This window comes from Hyla sarda, chromosome 6 (assembly GCF_029499605.1).
Source record: "Hyla sarda isolate aHylSar1 chromosome 6, aHylSar1.hap1, whole genome shotgun sequence".
NCBI lineage: Eukaryota > Metazoa > Chordata > Amphibia > Anura > Hylidae > Hyla > Hyla sarda.
Genome location: NC_079194.1, coordinates 1,979,738 through 2,003,054, shown reverse-complemented (window position 1 = coordinate 2,003,054; position 23,317 = coordinate 1,979,738). Strand labels below are relative to the sequence as shown.

At 43.5% G+C, this 23,317-nt stretch overlaps 1 protein-coding gene across 4 annotated transcripts in view; it reads left to right on the top strand.

The window, feature by feature from the left end:
• The window catches only part of DPYD (dihydropyrimidine dehydrogenase), a 1,322,423-nt gene that overhangs the window by 668,234 nt on the left and 630,872 nt on the right, over positions 1-23,317 (top strand). For all 4 annotated transcript variants that reach the window (XM_056528554.1, XM_056528555.1, XM_056528557.1 and 1 more), the window contains 2 exons: positions 4,566-4,750; positions 7,352-7,567. In XM_056528554.1, coding sequence (XP_056384529.1) covers positions 4,566-4,750; positions 7,352-7,567 — 401 coding nt within the window. The remainder of the gene's footprint in view (positions 1-4,565; positions 4,751-7,351; positions 7,568-23,317) is intronic.

Here is a 23,317-nt window from a genome sequence, read left to right as displayed (position 1 = left end):
CTCTCTTCAGGGGGTGTACTATAGAGATATAGGGGAGCAGGATCCTCTCTTCTGAGTGTGTACTATAGAGATATAGAGGAACAGGATCCTCTCTTCTGAGGGTGTACTATAGAGATATAGGGGAGCAGGATCCTCTCTTCTGAGGGTGTACTATAGAGATATAGAGGAGCAGGATCCTCTCTTCTGAGGGTGTACTATAGAGATATAGAGGAGCAGGATCCTCTCTTCTGAGGGTGTACTATAGAGATATAGAGGAGCAGGATCCTCTCTTCTGAGGGTGTACTATAGAGATGTAGAGGAGCAGGATCCTCTCTTCTGAGGGTGTACTATAGAGATATAGGGGAGCAGGATCCTCTCTTCTGAGGGTGTACTATAGAGATATAGAGGAGCAGGATCCTCTCTTCTGAGGGTGTACTATAGAGATATAGAGGAGCAGGATCCTCTCTTCTGAGGGTGTACTATAGAGATATAGAGGAGCAGGAACCTCTCTTCTGAGGGTGTACTATAGAGATATAGGGGAGAAGGATCCTCTCTTCTGAGGGTGTACTATAGAGATATAGGGGAGCAGGATCCTCTCTTCTGAGGGCGTACTATAGAGGTATAGAGGAGCAGGATCCTCTCTTCTGAGGGTGTACTATAGAGATATAGAGGAGCAGGATCCTCTCTTCTGAGGGTATACTATAGAGATATAGAGGAGCAAGATCCTCTCTTCTGAGGGTGTACTATAGAGATATAGAGGAGCAGGATCCTCTCTTCTGAGGGTGTACTATAGAGATATAGAGGAGCAGGATCCTCTCTTCTGAGGGTGTACTATAGAGATATAGGGGAGCAGGATCCTCTCTTCTGAGGGTGTACTATAGAGATATGGGGGAGCAGGATCCTCTCTTCTGAGGGTGTACTTTAGAGATATAGAGGAGCAGGATCCTCTCTTCTGAGGGTGTACTATAGAGATATAGAGGAGCAGGATCATCTCTTCTGAGGGTGTACTATAGAGATATAGAGGAGCAGGATCATCTCTTCTGAGGGTGTACTATAGAGATATAGAGGAGCAGGATCCTCTCTTCTGAGGGTGTACTATAGAGATATAGAGGAGCAGGATCCTCTCTTCTGAGGGTGTACTATAGAGATATAGAGGAGCAGGATCCTCTCTTCTGAGGGTGTACTATAGAGATATAGAGGAGCAGGATCCTCTCTTCTGAGGGTGTACTATAGAGATATAGGGGAGCATGATCCTCTCTTCTGAGTGTGTACTATAGAGATATAGGGAAGCAGGATCCTCTCTTCTGAGGGTGTACTATAGAGATATAGAAGAGCAGGATCCTCTCTTCTGAGGGTGTACTATAGAGATATAGGGGAGCAGGATCCTCTCTTCTGAGTGTGTACTATAGAGATGTAGAGGAGCAGGATCCTCTCTTCTGAGGGTGTACTATAGAGATATAGGGGAGCAGGATCCTCTCTTCTTAGGGTGTACTATAGAGATATAGGGGAGCAGGATCCTCTCTTCTGAGGGTGTACTATAGAGATATAGAGGAGCAGGATCCTCTCTTCTGAGGGTGTACTATAGAGATATAGAGGAGCAGGATCCTCTCTTCTGAGGGTGTACTATAGAGATATAGAGGAGCAGGATCCTCTCTTCTGAGGGTGTACTATAGAGATATAAAGGAGGAGGATCCTCTCTTCTGAGGGTGTACTATAGAGATATAGAGGAGCAGGATTCTCTCTTCTGAGGGTGCACTATAGTGATATAGAGGAGCAGGATCCTCTCTTCTGAGGGTGTACTATAGAGATATAGAGGAGCAGAATCTTCTCTTCTGAGGGTGTACTATAGAGATATAGAGGAGCAGGATCCTCTCTTCTGAGGGTATACTATAGAGATATAGAGGAGCAGGATCCTCTCTTCTGAGGGTGTACTATAGAGATATAGAGGAGCAGGATCCTCTCTTCTGAGGGTGTATTATAGAGATATAGGGGAGAAGGATCCTCTCTTCTGAGGGTGTACTATAGAGATATAGGGGAGCAGGATCCTCTCTTCTGAGGATGTACTATAGAGATATAGAGGAGCAGGATCCTCTCTTCTGAGGGTGTACTATAGAGATATAGGGGAGCAGGATCCTCTCTTCTGAGGGTATACTATAGAGATATAGAGGAGCAGGATCCTCTCTTCTGAGGGTATACTATAGAGATATAGAGGAGCAGGATCCTCTCTTCTGAGGGTGTACTATAGAGATATAGGGGAGCAGGATTCTCTCTTCTGAGGATGTACTATAGAGATATAGAGGAGCAGGATCCTCTCTTCTGAGGGTGTACTATAGAGATATAGAGGAGAAGGATCCTCTCTTCTGAGGGTGTACTATAGAGATATAGAGGAGCAGGATCCTCTCTTCTGAGGGTGTACTATAGAGATGCAGAGGAGAAGGATCCTCTCTTCTGAGGGTGTACTATAGAGATATAGAGGGGCAGGATCCTCTCTTCTGAGGGTGTACTATAGAGATATAGAGGAGCAGGATCCTCTCTTCTGAGGGTGTACTATAGAGATATAGAGGAGCAGGATCATCTCTTCTGAGGGTGTACTATAGAGATATAGAGGAGCAGGATCCTCTCTTCTGAGGGTGTACTATAGAGATATAGGGGAGCAGGATCCTCTCTTCTGAGGGTGTACTATAGAGATATAGAAGAACAGTATCCTCCCTTCTGAGGGTGTACTATAGAGATATAGAGGAGCAGGATCCTCTCTTCTTAGGGTGTACTATAGAGATATAGAGGAGCAGGATCCTCTCTTCTGAGGGTGTACTATAGAGATATAGAGGAGCAGGATCCTCTCTTCTGAGGTTGTACTATAGAGATATAGAGGAGCAGGATCCTCTCTTCTTATGATGTACTATAGAGATATAGAGGAGCAGGATCCTCTCTTCTGAGGTTGTACTATAGAGATATAGAGGAGCAGGATCCTCTCTTCTTATGATGTACTATAGAGATATAGGGGAGCAGGATTCTCTCTTCTGAGGGTGTACTATAGAGATATAGAGGAGCAGGATCCTCTCTTCTGAGGGTGTACTATAGAGATATAGGGGAGCAGGATAGTCTCTTCTGAGGGTGTACTATAGAGATGTAGAGGAGCAGGATCCTCCCTTCTGAGGGTGCACTATAGAGATATAGAGGAGCAGGATCCTGTTCTGAGGGTGTACTATAGATATATAGAGGAGCAGGATCCTCTCTTCTTAGGGTGTACTATAGAGATATAGAGAAGCAGGATCCTCTCTTCTGAGGGTGTACTATATAGATATAGGGGAGCAGGATCATCTCTCCTGAGGGTGTACTATATAGATATAGAGGAGCAGGATCCTTTCTTCTGAGGGTGTACTATATAGATATAGGGGAGCAGGATCTTCTCTTCTGAGGGTGTACTATAGAGATATAGAGGAGCAGGATCCTCTCTTCTGAGGGTGTACTATAGAGATATAGAGGAGCAGGATCCTTTCTTCTGAGGGTGTACTATAGAGATATAGAGGAGCAGGATCCTCTCTTCTGAGGGTGTACTATAGAGATATAGAGGAGCAGGATCCTCTCTTCTGAGGGTGTACTATAGAGATATAGATTAGCAGGATCCTCTCTTCTGAGGGTGTACTATAGATATATAGGGGAGCAGGATCCTCTCTTCTGAGGGTGTACTGTAGAGATATAGAGGAGCAGGATCCTCTCTTCTGAGGGTGTACTATAGAGATATAGAGGAGCAGGATCCTCTCTTCTGAGGATGTACTACAGAGATATAGAGGAGCAGGATCCTCTCTTCTGAGGGTGTACTATAGAGATATAGGGGAGCAGGATCCTCTCTTCTGAGGGTGTACTATAGAGGTATAGAGGAGCAGGATCCTCTCTTCTGAGGGTGTACTATAGAGATAAAGAGGAGCAGGATCCTCTCTTCTGAGGGTGTACTATAGAGATATAGAGAAGCAGGATCCTCTCTTCTGAGGGTGTACTATAGAGATATAGAGGTGCAGGATCCTCTCTTCTGAGGGTGTACTATAGAGATATAGAGGAGCAGGATCCTCTCTTCTGAGGGTGTACTATAGAGATATAGAGGAGCAGGATCCTCTCTTCTGAGGGTGTACTATAGAGATATAGAGGAGCAGGATCCTCTCTTCTGAGGGTGTACTATAGAGATATAGAGGTGCAGGATCCTCTCTTCTGAGGGTGTACTATAGAGATATAGAGGAGCAGGATCCTCTCTTCTGAGGGTGTACTATAGAGATATAGAGGTGCAGGATCCTCTCTTCTGAGGGTGTACTATAGAGATATAGAGGTGCAGGATCCTCTTTTCTTTGTGTGCCATGTATAGAGACATCGTAGCAGGCAGCCTACACCCAGTAGCTCAGGAAAACTGGTGAATATGTCAGATACATTTAATGTAATGACGAAAAATCTTGTTGCTCCTCATGTTCTCATATATCATTACCTGAAAGTTCCGGACTTCTTTAGGATAAATCCATTTTTGTATATGGCCATGTCCAGTGAGCACAATTCTGTTGTCTTATTGTTTTTTTGCTTTATCTTTGTTTTTCTTATAGTTATTGAAGCCATGGAACCAGTCAAGTTTAACAGATGGGGTTTACCTGAGATTGACTCCAAGACTATGGAAACCAGTGAAGCCGGTGTATTTGCCGGCGGTGACCTTGCCGGTTTGGCTAATACAACGGTTGAATCGGTTAATGATGGCAAACAAGCCTCCTGGTACATCCACGGATATATACAGGTATAATATTCTTCTTCTATATGTTAAGTTGATCTTAGAACAATTGTTCCTTGTATTATTACCAACAGGGAATTACACTTCCAAGAATCCTCTGTATCTATTCTCACCCCGAGGAAACATGAAGCCTTCTCTACTGCGGGGCTTCTCCATATGTTTCCACAGGGGCCGCACGTGGCAGATCATGGCGATGCCCGAGGCTCAAGCGGATATTGTTCTTAGTTTGTCTTTCATTCTTCTCTGTAATATAGTATAAGGTAAAAATAAACAGAATGGGGGTAAAATATGTCACTAAATAAGAGAAAGATCCATTCAACGTATGATGACGTCGTCCCAAACTGTGTCACACCAAATTACTGCTTTACCAGTGATATGGAGAAGCCGAGGCGGATACACGACAACCACAGAAGATTTAATACTGTTCAGTAGGTAATGACATGTAGTGAGGATTAAATGGTCTTTCTGAGCTGATAAAAATAAAGAAAAGCTTTTGTATGGTAATTACCCAGATATGATGTTCATTATCTGCACAGCTCTGTGCCACGCCTTTGTTTTGATGCTTCCTGGGTTTTATATTTTTAAAGGGGTACTCCGCCCTTAGACATCTTATCGCCTATCCAAAGGATAGAGGATAAGATGTCTGATAGCGGGGGTCCCGCCGCTGGGGACTCCCGCAATATAGCATGCAGCACCTCACCTGTAACTGCTTCCGGAAGCGCTGGAGGCTCTCAGCCTAATGCCTCCCTAATACTGGGATGGAAGATCATGACGTCACGACTCCTCCCTGTGTGACATCAAGCCCCGCCCCCTCAATGCAAGTCTATGGGAGGGGGTGTAACGGTGGCAGGATCCCCGCTATCAGACATCTTATCCCCTATCCTTTGGATAGGGATAAGATGTCTGGGGGAGGAGTACCCCTTTAAGTACCAAATGAGGGAAAAAGCAGGGAGCTATGTGTAATGCCCCAACGGGTAAGGACCCGCAGTGCCACCTATCAGTTTGAGTTTGGGTTACACTTGAGAGCAGAGTATATTTTTCCTCTGGTATTCACCCTCTATCCTGCTCCAGGATGCAAAAGCTGGACATCTGCTGCAGAGATACCAGGTCGCAACCGCAAGAGTCCCAGTTAGGGGGCAAATGGCCAGGAAGGTCACAGGCCACTGCTGAGCATTGAGGAAACAGGCAGGTGAGGAGGACTGATGCTGCAGCTGGACTTAGCATAACAGAGCTCAGTGTGTGTTATAGCAGAGCTGATCTGGTTGAGTAGCAGAGCTGAGTAGTTCAGATGCAGCCAGGTGATGTAGGCTAGATGAAGCGTGGTCAATCAGTCCGGGTCATACACTGGAAAGTCACCAAGGTACAGAGGGATCAGGCAAAGTCGAAATATCAGGCACAGGAACAGAATGCAGATCAGACACCTTTGCTTGTAGAAAGTACAATATTACTCAGGCACCAGAGAATGAGTGAAGCAGAATTACATAGGCATTACCTATAGGGTAGAAGGACAGCAGAAATCAGGAATGCATATTAACCCTTAAAGGGATGGGCACCTGCTTTGCCCCTACTAGGTGTGTCAGAGACTATTACCACCTGAAACAGTACAGAGGAGGAAGTCCAGGGCCCACAGTGGAGAGGGAGAGCTGAGCGTGAGTCTTATGTCCGGGGTTACACCATAGAGATAAGAGGCATGTGATGGGGGAGCAGTGGCTATAGAAAAAGCCTATGATGTGTTACATCCTACAGAGAGGAGGGAACAGGGCAGAGTACTATGGGGAGAGTCACATAAACCCTAGGAGCTTGGTTATGTTGCCATATAACGCCTACTTCAGAGAAACAGACGATCGGCACAGCTTCACGGTATAAGAAAACATCAGAGATAGCTCTAGTAGTCAAGGCAATCAGGCGTCACGACTATTGCACAAAAAAACAAGAATGTGGATGTAAAAAATATCCGATTTATTAAAGTGCAAAATACAAATCCATAGAGGAATACAGGTTTAACCACAGCCATGTAACAAAATAGCAACAGCTGTTTCACGCAAGTGCACGTCTTCAGCAGTAATATAATACTGCAATACAGAGACTTAGATACAGACTATACATTACTTAAAATAACACTGAACGTGAACATCTGGTTATGGTTATTGAAGATTGTAAAAGTCTATTAATAGTAGAGATCGATCTGTGACCTTTGTCTGCTCTGATCTGGTTATTAATAAACTGTAATAAAACTGCGATAATGAAGCTTTGATAGAGAAGCATCACTTCCATATTAACTCTATAGTATACAACATTTTTTTTTTTTTGGAGACTTGTGGCAGAATTAATTTAGTCTTAGATAAAGTCTAATGAATTTGTGCAGATATCTGAGTGTGAATAATCCGGGAGGTGAAAGTCAATGAGGATAATGAATTATTGCTCCCCGGTGGCAGCGATCGCACACCGAGGCGTCCGCGTCACAAACTTAACGCAATTGTACAGAATATTAGAGCAGATTTTTCACCCTGTTAACCCATCGATATGGACAGGGCAACATTTCAGGTTTGTATTTAGTTCTAGATTATGTAGTCAGTAAAATGTCATTGTTTTAATGTGTTTGCGCAGGAATTACATGGCGTGTCCATTACCGGTGAGCCCAAACTGCCTCTGTTCTACACACCTATCGATGACGTGGATATTAGTGTAGAAATGGCCGGCCTGAAGTTTCTCAATCCTTTTGGGCTTGCTAGTGCCCCCCCCACCACCAGCGCCCCGATGATCCGCCGAGCGTTCCAGGCTGGATGGGGTTTCGCTCTAACAAAGACATTTTCCCTGGAAAAGGTAAGTGATTTCCTGGTGTCTCCTGTTATTGATGTTGGATTATATACATTTTACTATTCTATGAATCGTATATTCCATGTGTCAAGCTGAGAGAAGGTGGAGGATGTACAGGGTGGAGCTGGTCCTGATCATTAACTCATTGTCATAAGAAAAGTCTTTGTGTAGTTTTTGTGTTTAATCAAAAACGTATTGAATAAATTGACAATTGTTCCCATTCTGAGGGTGGAGGGTCCAGCTTTACACCCCCAAGGAACAGCTGTTACCAATGAGGGGCGCCGGGGGGCAGCACTTTCCCCGGTTGTATTGATTGGCTGCTCTCCTCATAGAGGTGGATCTGAGCCGTCTCTACACTCTAGGAGTCCAGACGTTTTTTGGTGCTTGTAGGTCACAGTTGTCGTCCTAAAATAACACTTTGCAGCATTTTTATTCAAGAAATTCAAACAATATCCATTTTGTCTTAATGTTTCGTAAATTACAGCTAGGGAACAATGTAGACGTGAGGGAAGTTCCTGAAATCTGCTGCAAGATAACATTTTGTCCAAATAAATTTTGTCCAAATTGAAGGTTCCTAAGTTTTCCTTAAAAGTCCAGTATGGTTTTTGGCAAACGCAGAACAGCGTGGAACATGGAAGTACAGGAGGGGATGTGTGACGTGTAGGGGTAGTAGTACTGACAGCTGGGATAGTAGTTGAAGTGACAGCAGGGGTAGTAGAAATGGTATTAGTACTGACAGCTGGGATAGTAGTTGAAGTGATAACAGGGGTAGTAGAAATGGTAGTAGTAGTGACAGCAGGGGTAGTAGTTGAAGTGACAGCAGGGGTAGTAGAAATGGTATTAGTAGTGACAGCGGGGGTAGTAATAATGGTAGCAGTAGTGGTTGTTTTGAGAGATTTGTAGGGAAAGATCTTACAAATTTCAGATTCACAGACATTTTTGGGATATTCAGTTTGTGCCAATAATTTGCTAATTTTTTATCTTGATACCAAATTTATATATTTGTGATTTTAAAGTAGACATATCATTTCGAAAAATGTATCACCTATTTAAAGAATAAAAGAATAGGGGATACGTTTTAGATTGCGGGGGGGGGGGGGGGAGTCCGATCGGTGGGACCCCGCAATCTCCTGTATGGGGACCCAGCTTTCCCCGGGGAGCGGCGCATCACGAAGCGGCGGCCGACATGCCCCCTCAATTTATTCCAAGGGGAGAGTCGAAGACAAATGAACAGCTCTCCAGTAGAGATATATAGAGGAGGCGTTTCGGACGCTACTTCTTGTGGGAGTTGTGATGCGCTGCTTCCTGTGAGAGCCGGGGCCTCTGTACAGGAGATTGCAGGGGGTCCCAGCAGTCAGACCCCTCACAATCTAAAACATATCCCGATCCTTTTAATAGGGGATACGTTTTTTCCCATGATGTATCTCCTTTAATTAAACAATCTACACATAGCAACCTATGGAAAGATCCTTTTGGGCGACATGAACTAAGAAGAAAAGTTTGTGAACCCTCATGAAGAGAAGAGCGCCGGATGCCATTACCTGCCGGTTCTATCCGTTGGGTGTTTATTTTCTGGTCTGTTTCCAGGTATAATAACAAGCAGTCTATACGTCTACTTGTCCTCATCTCCCCGTCAGGTAGAAGCCAACGATGCACTTTACCAGCTTCATTTTATCTCTTATGTCATCGCAGACGATTTCTCAAACTAAAGGAAATCATTTTTTTTAATAACTTTTAAAGTTTTATAAAAAAAAAAATCAGAATACAGAAAAAATATATAAAAGCCCAAATGTGTGAATTTTTTTTTAATTAAAATAAGTTAAAGGGGCACTCTTCCCCTAGACATTTTTTCCCCTATCCAAAGGATAGTGGATAATATATTTGATTGCGGGGATCCCGCCGCTGGGGACTCCCGTGATCTCCCTGCTGTACCGGTATTCGCTTAGAGCGTCAGGTGCAGCACCGGAGGCTGTTGACGTCACGGCCACGCCACTCTAGTGACATCAAGGCCACACCCCCTCAATGCAAGTCTATGGGAGGGGGTGGGACTGACGTCACACCCCCTCCCATAGACTTGCATTGAGGGCACTTGCCTGTGACGTCACGTATGGGATGTGGCTGTGACGTCACAAGTTAATGCCCAGCATCGTCTGTCATCCAGCACGGAGTGAAGTTCAGGGGTTCAGGGGTCCCCAGCGGTGGGACGCTAGGGATCAGACATCTTATCCCCTATCCTTTGGATAGGGGATAAGATGCCTAAAGGGGAGTACCCCTTTAAAGAAGTCAATCACCCGGACACACGGGCAGCAGGATAATGAGACACAAAGATAAAAAGATCATGGCGACCATGTGAGGAAACGTTAGGTATAAACATCTTCTATTGGAGAAGGAGTTGGGTGTTTCCATATCTGAGCTATAGAAAGTGGTTGAGAAGATATGAGAAACAACTGTTCAGACTGAGAAAGAAATCTAAGACAAATAAATACTTAGCCAGCATCCGAAGCACTCGCCAAAACCCCACCACACTATCCCCCACCCCACCTGTACCATAGTAATTAACTTTTTTCAGCCTGCTGGGGGAGCGCAGCGCCACCTCCGAGGCAGACAGGGGTGATAACGAAGGTCAGATCCGTCCAACTTCCTGACATTGCACACGTCAACATACATCAGGAGGAGCCAATGGGCGGGGTCAATGGGCAGCAAAATTAACTTTTGCCTAGTTTGGCAAAAATCCTTGCACCAGGCTCGTGAGTGATGATCAGCAGCGGCCATATTCTAATTTGCTATATTTTTCTGAATACATTGACGATTATACTTCCTATGTTCGCGAAATTTGCATATTCGCTATGTTCGTTTATTTTATTTTCCATGCAAAAATTTGCATGGAAAATTGACATGGAAAATTGACATGGAAAATTTACATGGAAAATTTGCTTAAAAATGTGCATGTAAAAAATAATAATATTTGTCATTATATATTTAAAATATTAGCGAAATAGCAGAATGCCAATATTTGCAATACAAATTAGCATTACGAATATTCGTGCTCAACACTATAGTAGAACATGGCGACAAATACCCGAGGCTCCTGAAGGAGTTAGAAATGAATGAGAAAGTCGTGATGAGGCGTCGTCTATCCCGTATCAATACATAAACACCTTTTTGGTTCCGGACGGAGGAGCGGCGTCTTTTTAGCTGCAACATTAATGATAATTACTTTGGAAATCGGTGTCTGTTGTGGAGACGCGTCCTCTGGTTTTGCATATTAATTTCCACATTTATCAATTGTTCCAGCCCAGAAAAAGGGGCTTAAAACTATTGTTTAACCTACTAAGGAGAATTGACTTGAAAGGCGCAGGTTTCCCCGATCCCGTACTAATGAGATTTTCCCTCCATAGAGTCCTAAGAAAGAAGCACATGATCGTCATTAATTTACCCGTAACGTGTCGCAATGTTTAATACCCTGCAGTATAAATCGGTGGATTATGGGAGGAAATACCAGTCACTAATTAGATACGTCTAATGGCGACCAAAACAAAAGCGCCGACAGTGAACACAGGATAACGTTCTCAATTAAGACAAGAGGCGCAGGAGATGTCACCGCAGTGCAACCCGGTATTGATGTTCGTGCTGACGCGCTGAGTTACAGTTTAAGTATTGTCCAATTGGCAGGCGGCTCCTGATCGATATCGCGATCGACGTTGGATCCGAAGATAAAAGTTGATTGTAGCAGAAGAGTTTTGCGTTCCGTGTTACCTTGTATCCGCTCCGGTGTCGGGCACACGTAGCTGTCAGATGGAGTGAGCGTTGCGTTCACACTGCAGAAAGGTTCCGTCTGGCGGCCGCCGCAGAAAATACTTCAGGGCTAGGGCCGCGGGACACTGAGCTGTCACCATTGATGGCTGTGCAGTGCTCGCGGAATCTGCGCAGAGAATGAACATGTTCTTTCTTTGTGTGGAACAATTTTGTGGAGACCCATTCACACTAATATTAAGTTCACACCACCGAATTCCGTCCATAGATTTCCGTGAGAATTCCGTAGTGTGAACGCACCCTGACCCAGGCATCCCGCTTAGATCACATAATGTTTTGCTTTTGTTTAGATGGTTTTTTTCGCCCCGGTCTCTGGTGAACGCGTAATTCTGATTAATCAGAGACATCTGCTTTCACTCCGCCGGTGACATGCATTGATTTGTACGGCTGTCACTTTCAATAATCCGCACCGTTTTTTTCATTACACGCACGCGGTGATGTGATCGCCCAAGCAATGTTTCCTGCAGATCTCACATTTCCTATTTCATCTATTTATGTTTTTTTTCTTTCTTCTCGCCTTTCACCTCATTTAACCGTGACAAAAATAGTGCGCCAATTACGTGCAAATTTAATTGCACGCTTTAAAAAAAAAAATCTATATACTCCGGGAATGCGTTGAATCAGCAGTATTTTACGTAGCGCAGCATTAAAGCAATAACCGAAGTGAAGAGAAGATGGAAGGTCTATTTACAGAGGGATAGAGTCATTAAAGCGTGCACGGCGGCGGCGGTGGAGTCGGCATTAGCCGGAATAATGTATGATCATTGTTAAGTGGAGACTTACTAATCCATGAATGGATGGATATCAGATATATACTTTGCAGCATGGCAGGTACATAATGTGCATTATTTATGTCGTCCTAATATACCATTAGCGAACCATTTCCCCTAATAGTGCGACGGAGATGAATAGTCCGGCAGATGATGCAGCAGAGATTCCTTGGAAGGAAATTGGGCCATTTAATTTTTTATTTTTTTTTGCACAAAAATCTTTTTTTTTTTGTCCTATTATGTTATAGTTTTTTCTCGTTAGGTTTGCAGAATAGTTTTATGAATTGCTGTAGAAAATTCAGATTGTCCTGCAAGGCCCAGGCACAATAGAATGTTCTGCTCGTAGACAAGATGATGAGCTCGTTCGCCATGGAAGATGATGGTAATGGAGCCGGGCGGCGGAGCCTGCAGCACATGCACAACCTGCAGAACACTTAACCCCTGCTATTCCCAGAGTCAGTTGACTTCATCTTGGAGTCATTTTATGATGTCACATGTTATAATGCTGCTTCTTGACAGATTCCGTAGCTGTTTTTTTTAATAACTCCAAGAATACAATGGTCGGTCTTCATTCAACTTTTATGTTTATAAATATGTTTTTATGTGTAACGTTTTACTACATTGTTTCCAAATCAGGAAGCCTCCAGATGTTGAAAAACAACAATTTCAAACATGTTAGTGTCCCCTGATGAAACCCATAAAGAGAAATGCCGGGATGTACCGTATATACTCGAGTATAAGCTGACCCGAATATAAGCCGAGGCCCCTAATTTCACCCCAAAAACCCAGGAAAAGTTATTGACATGACTATAAGCCTAGGGTGAGAAATACATCATCCCCCATGTCATCATCCAGACCCCCGTCATTATCACCCTGTCATCATCACCCTGTCATTATCACCCTGTCATTATCACCCTGTCATTATCACCCTGTCATCATCACCCCGTCATCATCACCCTGTCATTATCACCCTGTCATCATCACCCCGTCATCATCACCCTGTCATCATCACCCTGTCATCATCACCCTGTCATTATCACCCTGTCATTATCACCCTGTCATCATCACCCTGTCATCATCACCCTGTCATCATCACCCTGTCATCATCACCCTGTCATCATCACCCTGTCATCATCACCCTGTCATCATCACCCCCGTCATCATCCCCCCATCATCATCACCGTCATTATCACCCTGTCATTATCACCCTGTCATCATCCCCCTGTCATCATCCCCCCCTTCATCATCACCGTCATTATCACCCTGTCATCATCACCCTGTCATCATCCCCCCCTTCATCATCACCGTCATTATCACCCTGTCATTATCACCCTGTCATTATCACCCTGTCATCATCACCCCCTTCATCATCACCCCCGTCATCATCACCCCCGTCATCATCACCCCCGTCATCATCACCCCCGTCATCATCACCCCGTCATCATTACCCCCCTTCATCATCACCCCCCTTCATCATCACCCCCCTTCATCATCACCACCTGTCAATCCCTTTCAGTGGTCTTCAACCTGCGGACCTCCAGATGTTGCAAAACTAAAACTTCCAGCATGCTGGAACAGCCTGCATCATACATACAGAGCTCCTGTTAGGCTGTCCGCAGGGTATATGGGTGTGATTGGTCCTGTGTTGGACAGTGGTATTTACCATTTATATGCATGGTGATTGATGAATTGCTTTGTCTTGCCATGTTATCTTTCTATACCTTATGTTGTTTCTGACTTTTTATCCTGTTAGTGTCCCCCTGATGAAACCCATTAAGAAACATGCCGGGATATAGTGTTCTTGGATTACAGGAATTCCTTTAGGACAGTGTTTCTCAACCAGTGTGCCTCCAGCTGTTGCAAAACCACAACTCCCAGCATGCCCGAACAGGCGTTGGCTTTCCAGGCATGCTGGGAGTTGTAGTTTTGCAACATAAATACTCAACAACTTTGAGCTACTACTGAATATCTTGTAACACCTAATGAATACTGAATATCCTTGTTCCATCTTCTGTAGGGTGAAATTATGTTGTGTAATGTGTCCCATATCTGTGTAAATACTAAATATCCAATATCTGTGTAAATACTGCGCCATTTTCTACACAACATTACATTTGTTTCTTGACTTGATACAAGTGTTGTATGAAATGAGTAAACAAACAGCGCAGCTCGCCGCTCGCCATCGCCGTGTGATTAAGTCTGGTCTAACAAGTGCAAAAAAAACAACTGTAAATCTTATAACATTTCAGTGAAATCTTCCCTCTGTATGTAAATGATATTATGTGAACGGTAAAAACTATTCATGGACTTACTAAGTAAAGAAGGATTCTGGGTAATGCCTCAATATAAAGAGTGCAGTAATCTGTATATACAGGCGGAGGATCAGATGACATGTGATAGAACACAGCAAATGTCAGAAAATATTGTACAAATAGTGTCATATATTTAGGTATATACCTGATGAGATGAAGGAGAGAATGGAGGGGGAGGATGGATGGAGAGAATGGAGGGGAGGATGGATGGAGAGAATGGAGGGGGAGGATGGATGGAGAGATGGAGGGGAAGGATGGAGGAAAGATGGAGGGGGAGGATGGAGGAAAGATGGAGGGATGATGGATGGAGAGAATGGAGGGGGAGGATGGAGGAAAGATGGAGGGGGAGGATGGAGGAAAGATGGAGGGGGAGGATGGATGGAGAGAATGGAGGGGGAGGATGGAGGAAAGATGGAGGGGAGGATGGATGGAGAGAATGGAGGGGGAGGATGGAGGAAAGATGGAGGGGAGGATGGATGGAGAGAATGGAGGGGGAGGATGGAGGGAAGGATGGAGGAAAGATGGAGGGGAGAATGGAGGGGGAGGATGGAGGAAAGATGGAGGGGGAGGATGGATGGAGAGAATGGAGGGGGAGGATGGAGGAAAGATGGAGGGGGAGGATGGAGGAAAGATGGAGGGGAAGGATGGATGGAGAGAATGGAGGGGGAGGATGGAGGAAAGATGGAGGGGAGGATGGATGGAGAGAATGGAGGGGGAGGATGGAGGGAAGGATGGAGGAAAGATGGAGGGGAGGATGGAGTGCTCACACCTGTCCAGCGTTTCAAACCTGGTAAACACCAGTGCTAGAAGCAGTCTAATGTGAACTCTGCACCTCATATATATCATGTGATCTCTGTTCCTTGTATATATCATGTGATCTCTGCCCCCTGTATATCTCATGTGATCTCTGTCCCCTGTATATCTCATGTGATCTCTGTCCCCCGTATATGTCATGTGATCTCTGTCCCTCGTATATAACACATGATCTCTGTCCCTCGTATATATCATGTGATCTCTGTCCCTCGTATATGTCATGTGATCTATGTCCCTCGTATATATCATGTGATCTCTGTCCCTCGTATAGGTCATGTGATCTCTGTCCCTCGTATATGTCATGTGATCTATGTCCCTCGTATATATCATGTGATCTCTGTCCCTCGTATAGGTCATGTGATCTCTGTCCCTCGTGTGTATATATATATATACATATATATATATATATATATATATATATATATATATCACGTGATCTCTGTCCCTCGTATATGTCATGTGATCTCTGTCCCTCGTATATGTCATGTGATCTCTGTCCCTCGTATATATATCATGTGATCTCTGTCCCTCGTATATATCACGTGATCTCTGTCCCTCGTATATATCATGTGATCTCTGTCCCTCGTATATATCACGTGATCTCTGTCCCTCGTATATATCATGTGATCTCTGTCCCTCGCATATCTTAGTGCTCGTATCTGACCTGATGTCTCAGTAACCAGTAAGAAACTATAAGAAACTAATATATAAAAATATAATGAAGATGTGAGAGAGGCTAAAAATAATAGAAGTGATAATAATAATGATGATGATGATGATAATAATGATTATAATTAATAAGAATATAAATGCTGTACTCTGTATCTTTGTGCTCCTATAGATAATGACTGGAGCGCGGCGTGTTTGCGTGGTGTTTTGCGGGGTGTTTTGCGGGGTGTTTTGCGGGGTGTTTGCGAGGTGTTTGCGGGGTGTTTGCGGGGTGTTTGCGGGGTGTTATTGGGGTGTTTGCGGGGGGGTTTGCGGTGTGTTAACGGTGTGTTTGCGGGGTGTTTGGGTGTTTTAGGGGTCGTAACCCCCTGATAAGACATCTTTGCTGTATCCTGTGGAGATCACGACACATTTGTTTACTGTGTGGACACATTACTATGTCCTAATACACATGGGACATATCGGGCCATGTTCACACGCTGCATCTAATTACCACATGTGTTTTTGCTGAAAATCATAGAAGCTGAGGTAAAAAATGGCTCATTTTACAGCAATTTACATAAACACATTCAGTAATTAGCCGCAGCGTGTGAACACTGCCTTAAAGTTCCTTCATAATTGTAGAATTAAAGTTCCAATCCCAATATATTTGCCCCTTCACAGTTTCCTCATCCTCTATCATTTTCTGGGGTTTTTAAGGATCTGAGAGATTCTCCATTTATTCTCATTTTCTTCTTTACGCTCTAACAAGTTGTCACATCTGGATGTATATGAAGCGGAGGGATGACGGGTGCACAGACGCGGGTGACATGGAGGAGGGGGATGGGGGGGTGTAACAACCTGATATAAAATCCATATGTACAGATTGTGATCAGGAATAATATGGGGGGAGGGGTGAGACCTCCAGAGGATAAATAACCATCATTTACAGTCCAGCGTCTTTACTTAGAGATAGAAGACGGTCGGACGGTCACAACAATTACCTGATTTTATGGGATGAGTTTGATACCTATATAAATTAGTGATGAATTGATAATATTAATTAATATAACAGTCTGTACTTTACCATTCACATTATATAATTACTCGCTCTATTACCTTTATTTTTTGAGCAATATCTATTAATTGTAATATCTGTTCTTATAGAAATAATACCTTATAAGAAAAGCACAAATATTACAATACAGAAATGTTACGGATATTACAAATATTGTTTAACCTGAAAGGGGTTAAGCTGTAATACCAGTTTTCTCCTATAGACGGGGGGGAGTTGTTTCTAGGGGAAAGACAGATTTTTAGTCTTCAAATAAAACTGAGAGTTTTCCTCCTAGTGGGCCAGTGTGTCTGATGGGGGGGAGCGGACCTCCAGGATAAGACCCCTGTACAGCGTTATTTGTAATCTCAGGGGGTGAAGACTTTTATGAGATTAATGCTGTCAGTTTTACCATGGAACAATAAGACCTGGAGCGCACGGCGGTATTACAGAGATATATTGTGGCCGCCAAAGAAATGATTGTACAAAACTAAAACAAGAAAGAAGAGCGCTCCATAGCGTAAAATCGCCACTCCAGGGTCCAATTTAAAGTGGTAAAAAAAACCTTACCGAAGGCGGTTGTGTGAACTCACACACAACAATGGTCTGCATGGATGAGAGAGTATATCTGGTCTGCAGCCTCCCCGACCTGGGCAATATTCAACAGGTGAGGACTTCCAAGGGGCAGTGGGGGGTATCAGCGCTGGCCAAGATCGGATACGTCCAGTGAGTAAAAGATTATTTATTCAAATGCAACGCGTTTCACCACACTTAGGCGGCTTCATCAGGCATGCCATGCCTGATGAAGCCGCTTAAGTGCGTTGAAACGCGTTGCATTTGAATAAAAAATCTTTTACTCACCAGACGTATCCCATCTTGGCAAGCGCCGATACCCCCCACTGCCCCTTGGAAGTCCTCACCTGTTGAATAGAAATGATTGGGCCCTTATTCTCTCCATGCGTCTTATTTCATGTGGAGACACAGAAAATATTTACAATGAAAACGTCTTCTAATTCTGGAGCCTTTGGTGCAAAGAAAACAAAATCTTGCATGATTTCTGCCACTTGACTCAACAGAAGGGTCATCGCCTCAGTAAAGGGGAGTGACACCAGCAAAAGGGGGCGGAGCACCGATACCATCATCAGCAAAGTTTTGTGCATTAGCCTTTTTCTGATGAACAGGCCTCGGGTCACGGAACTTTGCTGAGCACGGTATGGTTGCCTCGGTAACTGTACCGCCCAGCGTGGCCTGTGTCTCCTCATGATGGAGATGAAGATTACGGGGGCCTGAAACTACAAAATAAACAGAAAAAAGTAATGACTGGTGCTTTACTATTCTATAATCTGTTCATTAAATAAGGGAAATCATTGTACAACACCACATGGACCATGATGCTGAGACACACAGAGTGCTGTACAACTTCATGGTATAGGTGATATTGTACTTTGGGTAGCACTGTGCAGAATCCCCCCTATGGCACTCTGCAGAATCCCCCCTATGGCACTGTGCAGAATCCTCCCTATTGGAAGAAGGTTCCTTGAAGGAGTTGTCAACTAAACTTTTTTTTAAAGGGGTATTCCAGGAAAAAACTTTTTTTTTATATATATATCAATTAGCTCCAGAAAGTTAAACAGATTTGTAAATGACTTCTATTAAAAAAATCTTAATCCTTCCAGTACTTATCAGATGCTGAATTTGAGTTGTTGTTTTCTGTCTGGCAACAGTGCTCTCTGCTGACATCTCTGCTTGTCTCAGGAACTGCACAGAGTAGAAGAGAAAAGAACAACTCAAATTCAGCAGATAAGTACTGAAATGATTAAGATTTTTTAATAGAATTAATTTACAAATCTGTTTAACTCTCTGGAGCCAGTTGATAATTAAAAAAAAAAGTTTTTTCTTGGCTAACCCCTTTAACTGTTGAATATATTAATATATACATTGATAAAGTAATTGTAGTACCTTTCTGTGGTCTTTCGTGCTTTCCTTCTGCTTCTGATGCAAACTATCTTCTCTGTTGTCTTGATTAGCCACTTTTCGCCTGGTACAGACACTCTAGCCGGGAATTCAGTCAACTCTCTCCCTTCCACTGCACCTTCTTGACTATAACCCCAATCACATACTGGGAGGAAGATAGATTTGGCTGAATTCCTGACTAGATTTAACACAAGATCAGGAAGTCCTTTACAGTACAATCTAGTCGGGAATTCAGCCAACTTTCTTCCTCCCACTGCACCTCCTTGACTATAACCCTGCCCACATAGGTATCAAAAATCCACTACAGGATGTACAACAGGCAAGAAGTTGGGCTGAAGACAACCCATACAGTTTACATTAAAGGCAGAAGGATGCTGCGGTGATCAACTCATCATCATGGGTCCCGGTCCTGGTAATACTGGAAAACAAGGATTGTCCCTGGAGAATCACAGCCAGGCCTTTCCCAGTATAAATGTATTATAAAGATGAACCAGAAGAACTTCAGAGAAATCAGGAATTTAGAGGGCGCTGACCAGATACAGGACATCAACGGTGACACAGGTGAGTACGTTTATTTACCGACATGCAACGCGTTTCGCTGCGTATGGACATGCACAGACATTTTGGGGGGCAGGACTGAACTAAAAAAAATGGCACATCTTATTATTATTTATATAAATGCCCACATAAATGCCAGGCTGCCCAGGGCACTTATAGGAGGAACCTCAAAAGGGCAGGGACTCAAGCCCCCTCTCTAGTCAACCTTTGCACGTCCCTGTCTGTATCACCGTTGATGCCCTGTTCCCGGTCAGCGCCATCTGAATTCCTGATTTCTCCTTCTCTCTGAAGTTCTTCTGGTTCATTGATCTCTTGCAGGAAGGCTGCAGACCGGATCTTTCTTAAAGGGGTTCTCCACCATAAGGTGATTTTAGTAGGTACCTGGCAGGCAGTAATGGACATGCTTAGGAAGGATCTGCGCTTGTCTTGGTGATCAATGGCTATGTTTTGAGATTACCATAACACTGTGGTAGCTTTTTGTGAACTTGTATTTCCTGTTTGGCTTTTCGTTTTTTGACTACAAATCCCACAATTCCATTTTCCTCCCTCCCACACATCAGCCACCCCACCCATTGAAACATAAATGAGCTGCATCCATTCAAAAGACCTGTGGTTTTCAATCAGGGTGCCTACAGCTGTTGCATTAGTTGCAGATTGATCTCTCTCCCACCAAGCGATCGCTCCACCCATTGAAGCAGACTAGTGATGTCAGGTCTCGGCTGCATTGCAAGCTGGGAAAAATCGGAGACAACAGTCATTTTGTATGCTGATAAAAATAAATATTGAAGTGAAAGTCACATAAGAATTGTGAGAAAACCATCACACACACAGGTACATACACTATATTATGAAATTCACTAACTTTACAGCCCCTGTAGCATCGTCAAATAAAATAAAAAATCCTGGAATAAACCTTTAACATATACATGTGTCCCATTGTTGTGTATGTGTTCACACAACCCTGTCCGGTAAGTGGTTTTGATCATTCCCCTTACCACTGTACGGCGTTGTCCTTCACATTGGAGCGCTTCCGGCTCCACTTTTGTATTATTACATGGCAGCTGTTCAGATAAAGAGGTGCCCATGCTCAGGGACATGCACAGAAATTTTTTGGGGCAGGGGCTCAAGTAGGAAAAAAAAGGGCACTTCTCATTATACCCCAAAAAAATATTATATATTATTATTATATATTATTTTTATTTTAAAAAAAAATTACATACAGTAAGTTAACTCAACAAAATTCCTGAAGTAAGGGACCTCCGGCAGTCTTGTCAGCTGAAGGGGACCTGCATCACCCCACAGAGGTCCCAATCAGTGAGAGCAGCACAGAGGGTAGGTGAGTTTAAAGGGCCGGGGCTCAAGCCTCCTATTGAGTCCCTGTCCATGTTATACGATAACATCCCAAGTCCAGCTACATAGATTCTGACTTTGCAGACACCATATAAATAACTATAGACAGGGCTGACCTTTATAACAAAACAACTTTTTAATTTATACAAATTGTTATAAAAGAAATTAAAAATTTAGAGAATACCGAATGTAGAGAGTCAAGGCGCCGGTTAAAGTCTCCAGGTCTACGGCGCAAAGTTAAAAAACGACTCTTTAAAATGGATTGAGGCGCGAGACTTGACATTTGAGATTCTGATGTTCCTATTATAAGAAAGGTTGCTGCGCGTCGTTCTGTTATGATATGAAATATTAAAATTTCACAATACAGTTTTGATGAAGTACAATTTGCCGAGTTTGCATATAATAAAGAAATTAAACGTTCACCGAGGGAATAGAGGAAAAATTTGAGCCCGGCTGAACATCTGCTTGGATTTTATTATCCCGTCCTGTGACATCATTCCTCCCCGGTTGTTACTTGGAGATTGACAGCTGAATATTGCCTGGATATCCTGTAAATAGAATTCACTCCCTCTCAGAGCACTGAATGCGTTTCTATGTAACCGGCGATAAAAAGGGTCAATTGACTATTTTTTATTTTCTTATTGGAAATTGTGCGCTTTGTTTTGAATCCCATTTTTTCTACTTTTTTCTACGTCTGACACTTGTAGATGGCAGATTGTAGTGTAATTCGCTGTAACAGAAATAGACCATTGACTTGAAGTGAAATGGCAGCTGATGTGTGGGTAAGAGGCGGCGTTCTTTATTGTGCGGCTGATCTAGTGTGGAGCCGGAGCGGAGACGTCTTAAGGGAGATGAATGATCAGATCATTAATGTTAAGATTACATGTCTTGGCTCCACACCAGCCACATTCTGCATTGTTTGATTTCTCATCTCGCTGCTATGCAAATGTGGGATGACTGCTCGAAACTCGTGCAGACAGAGACAATTAACCCCTGTATTCTGGAGAAAATCGAATGATGGAAACTGAGAATAAAATAAATGACTAGAATCTTCCATTACATCTTATTACTCTTCTCGCCTGATGACTGATTTGCCGGTGATTCTATTTAAGGGAGTTGTCCCAGCTGAGCCATTGGTAGTGTTTTGCCATGTTCTGCCCCCAGTGTTGGATTGGTGGGGGGGGGAGGGGGTCTGACTGCCATAAGCCCAGCTGACACTTAGACAAGGTAACAGAAGTATCAGGACATCTCTGCTCCTGTCCTTTACATCACCTGTTTGTTTGCCCCTCACCCTCTGTTGTAATGTATGACTGAGGATAGCTCTAGTAATATAAGAAATATTTGGCACTGCTCACCAGTATTCCCCTCTGCAGGATCAATCTTTAATGTTCAATTTTCCTTGAACTACTGGGTGTAGACCATCTGCAATGATGTCTCTATATACTACCCACAAAGAAGAGAGGATCCTGCTCCCCTCAATCTCTATAGCACATCCTCCTCTATATCTCTATAGCACACCCTCCTCTATATCTCTATAGCACACTCTCCTCTATATCTCTATAGCACACCCTCCTCTATATCTCTATAGCACACTCTCCTCTATATCTCTATAGCACACCCTCCTCTATATCTCTATAGCACACTCTCCTCTATATCTCTATAGCACACTCTCCTCTATATCTCTATAGCACACTCTCCTCTATATCTCTATAGCACACTCTCCTCTATATCTCTATAGCACACTCTCCTCTATATCTCTATAGCACACTCTCCTCTATATCTCTATAGCACACTCTCCTCTATATCTCTATAGCACACTCTCCTCTATATCGCTATAGCACACCCTCCTCTATATCTCTATAGCACACTCTCCTCTATATCTCTATAGCACACCCTCCTCTATATCTCTATAGCACACTCTCCTCTATATCTCTATAGCACACCCTCCTCTATATCTCTATAGCACACTCTCCTCTATATCTCTATAGCACACTCTCCTCTATATCTCTATAGCACACCCTCCTCTATATCTCTATAGCACACCCTCCTCTATATCTCTATAGCACACCCTACTCTATATCTCTATAGCACACTCTCCTCTATATCTCTATAGCACACTCTCCTCTATATCTCTATAGCACACCCTCCTCTATATCTCTATAGCACACCCTCCTCTATATCTCTATAGCACACCCTCCTCTATATCTCTATAGCACACTCTCCTCTATATCTCTATAGCACACCATCTTCCATATCCCTATAGCACACTCTCCTCTATATCTCTATAGCACACTCTCCTCTATATCTCTATAGCACACTCTCCTCTATATCTCTATAGCACACTCTCCTCTATATCTCTATAGCACACTCTCCTCTATATCTCTATAGCACACTCTCCTCTATATCGCTATAGCACACTCTCCTCTATATCTCTATAGCACACCATCTTCCATATCTCTATAGC